Source organism: Mastomys coucha, chromosome X, assembly GCF_008632895.1.
Source record: "Mastomys coucha isolate ucsf_1 chromosome X, UCSF_Mcou_1, whole genome shotgun sequence".
Lineage (NCBI taxonomy): Eukaryota > Metazoa > Chordata > Mammalia > Rodentia > Muridae > Mastomys > Mastomys coucha.
This window is the reverse complement of record NC_045030.1, coordinates 145,173,985-145,179,545: the sequence shown is the minus strand read 5'-3', so window position 1 is coordinate 145,179,545 and position 5,561 is coordinate 145,173,985. Positions and strand designations below refer to the sequence as shown.

Below are 5,561 nucleotides of genomic sequence, written 5' to 3'. Positions count from 1 at the left end.
ACAGGTTCTATAACCAAAGGAAACAAAATTGGGATTTTGAAAAGATATCTGCACTCCCATGTTTACTGGACCACTATTTACAAAACAGCCAAGAGAAGGAAACCTGCCTAAAATGTCTATCAACTAAAGAAAATGTAACATATAATATACACACTGGATTCAGCCATTAAACAGGATAAAATCCTATTATTTGTGGCAGCACAGATGGAACTGGTTATCACCACATTAAGTGAAATAACCCAGGTACAGGAAGGCCAGTGCCATGTGATCTCATTCCAATGTGGAATATAAAAAAGTTGATTTCTTTGATAGTTAAAAGTAAAAAGTTGGTTCCTAGAAGCAGGGGAGTGCAAGGGGAGGGAGAGATACACAAAAAGATTGATTAATGAATACTAAATTAAAGTTAGACAGAAGCAGGACATTCTTGTATATTATTGCACAGAGGGACGACTAGATACACTAATTATGTACTACACATTTTAAAAAGCTTTATGAAAAGATTTTGAATGTTTTCAAAATAAAAAATGTTTCAGAATATGCACTGGTTCACACAATGTATTTATGTTTTAGAAATATCACATGGTATCCCATAAATACAAGTAATTTATTTCTTGAGATTAATTTTTAGTTTTAACTAAGTGTATACATGTGTTCTACCTAAGTACACACAGAGCCCAGAAAAGAATGTTGGATCTCCTGGAGCTAGAGTTACAGCTAGTAGTGAGCTTCCCAATGTGGGTGCTTGGATCAAATTTGGGTCTTCTGCAAAAGCAGACATCTCTTCAGACCTAATATGTAGAATTTTAATATTTTTATGCATCAAATTTTCAAAAGTTCAAATTAAAACCTAACAAGCCAGAAACAAAAACAAAACAAGCAAATCAAAAATCTGAACCCAAATGTATTTTTGCAATCAGTTAAGCCTGGACTCTCAATTCTCCTTACAGAACACATACGAAAGGATCTAGCACTCCTTAGGGCACTTTACCTACTTCTCACATCATTCTTTTTTTTGTTTTGTTTTGTTTTTTTCGAGACAGGGTTTCTCTGTGTAGCCTTGGCTGTCCTGGAACTCACTCTGTAGACCAGGCTGGCCTCGAACTCAGAAATCCGCCTGCCCCTGCCTCCCAAGTGCTGGGATTAAAGGCGTGCGCCACCACCGCCCGGCTCACATCATTCTTATAACAAATTTGCAGGCCAGGCAGTGGTGGAACACTCCTTTAACCCAAGCACTTGGGAGGCAAAGGCAGGAGGATCTCTGAGTTTGAGGCCAGTCTAATCTATAAAGTGAGTTCAAGGACAGCCAGAGCTACACAGAGAAACCCTGTCTCAAAAACCAAAAACCAAAATAAAACAAAACAACTAGAAAAAAAGAATATATCCCCATATTACACATAAGGAAACAGGCTCAGAAGGTCAGTTAATATCCTTGGGAGGCCTGTTTTTTTTCTGAAGGGAAATGGAAGAGGAGTGGATGTAGGGGAGAGGGAACATGAGGTGGGGAGGCTAGAAAGAGGTGAAACAGTGATGGGATGTAATATATGAGAGAAGAATTTTTAAAACAGCATCGCATGTATGCACATTCCAGATACTCTGTAGGCTGTGTTCTTTATAGCACTTCATCTACACTTCAAAGTAACTACATGAGACAGGCATAAAAAGGGATTTCGATGTCTTTCAGACACTAAATAACTTGACCAAGCCCACAGAACTTGACAGATAACCATGAGAATCACCTACTCACCTCCTCCTCTGGGGTTAGGTGCCGCTTACTGTCACTGACAGGGAAACCGCTGCCAAATTCTTTGGAATGGATATCAGCCCCATATTCCACAGTTACATCTTCCTCGATGCTATTCACCAGCCGCCAGAACTCCTTCTCTACAAGTTCTGTGGGTACCATCTGGGGGAACAGGATGGTAAATGACATCTTATCCTGACAACATTAATTCAGGGAGGTACAGTACCAGTGGCTATGAACCTAGTCCCAACACAACCCCAGCCCTCCATCACCTACATGCACAGGCATGTTGAAGTAGTCAGCTTTGAAGGAGTCAGCCATCTCTCCAAAGCTCTGCAGAGTGTATTCCCGGGTAGCTTGCTCAAAGCCAAAGGCTTCAGGGGGCCGCTTACACTCCTGAAACCCAAAAGAGAACAATTTATAAAAATAGAGGCAAAGAGCAAATCATCTCAAGTGGAACTAAAACAAGGGATAAAAGTAGGGAGGGAGAACTGCCCTCACTCAGCCTTCTGGGATCCTAGGGAAAGCCTTGCTTTACAGCTCTTTTCCTCCTTCCAACATGAGCTTATCACATGTATTCAAGCCAAAGGCACTTCTCTCATACTTTTGCTCATTGTTCAGCAGTTAAGAGCACTTCTTTTTTGTTTGTTTGTTTGTTTTGGTTTTTTTTGAGACAGGGTTTCTCTGTGTAGCCCTGGCTGTCCTGGAACTCACTCTGTAGACCAGGCTGGCCTTGAACTCAGAAATCTGCCTGCCCCTGCCTCCCAAGTGCTGGGATTAAAGGCGTGTGCCACCACCGCCTGGCTGAGCACTTCTTGTTCCTGCAGAAGACCCAGGTTCAATTCCCAACACTCACATAAGTGCCACAACCACCTGTAACCCTTGACATCTGGGGCACTTGGCCCTCACTGCCGCTTCTGTGGCTCTTCCTTACCACACTATACCTACCTGCCCTAGGCAAAGTCTCTCCTGAATATCTGTTCCTGAAAAATCCTGTTTCCCTACCTGGAACATGAACCAAATCTAAATACCATAATAGGAGGAAAGCAAGTAATCATTATATTCATTTGATAAAATTTCCTATCTTCATTTAATACAGACAAAATATGACATTAGAAGTCTTTATAAACTATAGAACAAGATTTTTTTTAAATTAAAGATAATTATATGTAAGACAGAAAAAAGAAAATACTTGGGAATCAAAAGGGCATTTAAAAAGTTTTTATTGGGGTATAGCTCAACGGTTAAGAGCACTGACAGCTCTTCCAAAGGTCCTGAGTTCAAATCCCAGCAACCACATGGTGGCTCACAACCATCTGTAATGAGATCTGACCCCCTCTTCTGGTATGTCTGAGACAGCTACAGTGTACTCACATAAAAAAACACTTTTTGGGGCTCAGTGGGTAAGAGTACTGACTGCTCTTCCAAAGGTCCTAAGTTCAAATCCCAGCAACCACATGGTGGCTCACAACCACCTATAATGAGATATGACGCCCTCTTCTGGTGCATCTGAAGTCAGCTACAGTATACTTATGAATAATAATAAATAAATCTTTAAAAAAAAAAAACAAAAAAAATCTTTTTATTTCTAGCCAGGACTGATGGTGCGGGCCTACAATTCCAGTTACTTTGAAGGCTGAGGGGGGACTCCAAATGTAAAACCTACCTGGGTCACAAAGTGAATTTGAAACAAAAGATTGTTCTATCTATAGCTAGTTAATCCTATCATTTAAAGCTCATTCTTAATCACTACCCTTAATTTTCCTGGGCATGGTGGCTCATACCTATAATCCCACGCTCTGGCAGGCTGAGGAAGAAGGACTGATAAAATTTTGAGGCTGGCCTGTACTACGGAATAAGACCCTATCTCAACTAAACAAACAGACCAAACCAACCAACCAACCAACCAACCAACCCACCTTTCCTATCTGGTCAACTACAACTCAGGATTTCTAATATCAATTTTAATATCTGCTTACATGTCAGTACGCATAGTTCATCACCACACACAGTCCATCTAATTGTAATACCCCACAGATAGTCTGGGAGCTCCCAGAGGACAGGAGCATAAATTACATTTTTTTCTCACAAAGTTCTGCAGAACTTGAGGTCCCAAAACAATAATACTATGGCTGAGGCAGAAGGCTCCCCTTAGACTATACAAAGGCAGGCAAAGATATCCCATGTGGACTGGGACTAGGAAGGCCTTACCGCCATGACACACTTTGGACACCTCCAGACACCTTTCGGGATTTCAGGCAAAGGAGGCAGCAGGCAAAAGATGTGGTAATTGTCATCACAGCCATCACACAGTAAGAGTTTGTCATCTTCATCTCCTCGGGAACACATTCGGCATACATATGATTCAATCTGCCAGAGAAAAGCAAAAGGTTATGAATATAGGCCCTGCCCAGTCTTCAAACACCAGGCCCCTCCAGACAATATCCTGTTCCAGAGAGTTCTGTTAGAAATCAGAGGTGTTTGCTGGCTGGGTTGTTCATGGCCCTAAACAGGCTGGTCATTCAAGGCCTGGAGTTCAGTTGCATGCATATACCACTTCCCAGATAAATACAGATATGAGAAGTCTTTATTAGTCTTCAATCTTCTCAATTTTATTCATTTGATAAACAGTGTTCTATGGCAGAGATGAGGAAAATCTGGTATCTGCCTTCAAGAGGCACACAGTACTCTATTCATAACAACTGAAAACAGCCATAGCAGCCCATAAGTAATACTTTGGTTACCCAGAAAAGGAAGCAGCACTTGTAATACTTAGAGATGAGGGAGGAATGCAAGGAAGTACTTCATTCTGAAGAGGACAGTTGGAATAAATGAAGCTTGAAAGCATGCTGGTACTTGGCAATTAGAGCAGAGCATAAATTCTTTGAGGCAAAAAAAACAAAAACAAAAACATATGTACAAGGAATCTAAGATTATAAAATAAATATTGGTACATCTCTTGAAGGAAAAAAAAATGAATATACCTACAAGTAGTTCAGAACAGCAATAGCTGAAAAGTGAGGTAGGCAGTGGTAGACAATGAGGTTAGAGGTCAGCAGGGACTGGATCATGCATGATAATGAAGATAATGAAGATCTTAGCCTTTATCCTGAAGCACTGGACAATAGGAGTCTCCTCCTAGCACCTTATGTGAACAGTAGCTGTTTACTCTGTTTTGGTTTTTATTCCAAATTAGCTGTCCTTGTTTTCCCCAATTAAGTAAGTTGCCTGCAGGCAGGGCCCTCTAAATCCATTTTACTACTTAATGCAACCTAGTCCAGTGCCATGCTGGAGAAATGCTCACTGAAGGGATGAGAAGCAGAGCTCTAGGAAGTCAGGGCTGGGTCCTTACAAACTGGGCATTGCTGTGGTTCCTCCGAAGCCTCATGGTCATCTTGGTGCAGGGCTCAGGGCTATGACTCAGTTCTTCCTTGCCTTCTAGGAAGGTCTTGGGTGAGGCTGATTCCATCTTGACATCCCCACTTAATTCCTCCTTTACCACCACAGTGGGGGGACACTCAGGCCCTTCTTTATCTGTAGGAGAAAAAAGTGGTTCTAAATTTAAATCTGAAACATTTACAGTCCTTTTTTCTCCCTCTATATGAAGCCAGCCCTAGTATCTTGGGTCTCACCTTTTTTCCGCAGAGTCTTATCCTTGGCCATTAGGCCCAGCCCCATCATCTTGGGGCCTGCTCCATATATCTGTAGCTTCTTCAGTTCTGGATTCTTTTCAATGTCTTCCTCTGTGGGTTCCGGCTACAAAGAAAGTAGGAAATTAAATGAGTCAAGATTACTATTTGGAACAGACTACCCAATCCTA

The 5,561-nt window shown here is 41.5% G+C and overlaps 1 protein-coding gene across 3 annotated transcripts in view; it reads right to left on the bottom strand.

Moving 5' to 3' along the window:
• LOC116089874 (lysine-specific demethylase 5C) overlaps positions 1-5,529 on the bottom strand; it is a 27,975-nt gene extending 22,446 nt beyond the window's left edge. For all 3 annotated transcript variants that reach the window (XM_031369470.1, XM_031369480.1, XM_031369488.1), the window contains exons 1-5: positions 5,374-5,529; positions 5,094-5,296; positions 3,953-4,111; positions 2,018-2,137; positions 1,745-1,903 (exon numbers count right to left, since the gene is read on the bottom strand). In XM_031369470.1, coding sequence (XP_031225330.1) covers positions 1,745-1,903; positions 2,018-2,137; positions 3,953-4,111; positions 5,094-5,296; positions 5,374-5,422 — 690 coding nt within the window. In that variant the 5' untranslated portion in view covers positions 5,423-5,529. The remainder of the gene's footprint in view (positions 1-1,744; positions 1,904-2,017; positions 2,138-3,952; positions 4,112-5,093; positions 5,297-5,373) is intronic.
• Between the last annotated feature and the right edge of the window lie 32 nt (positions 5,530-5,561).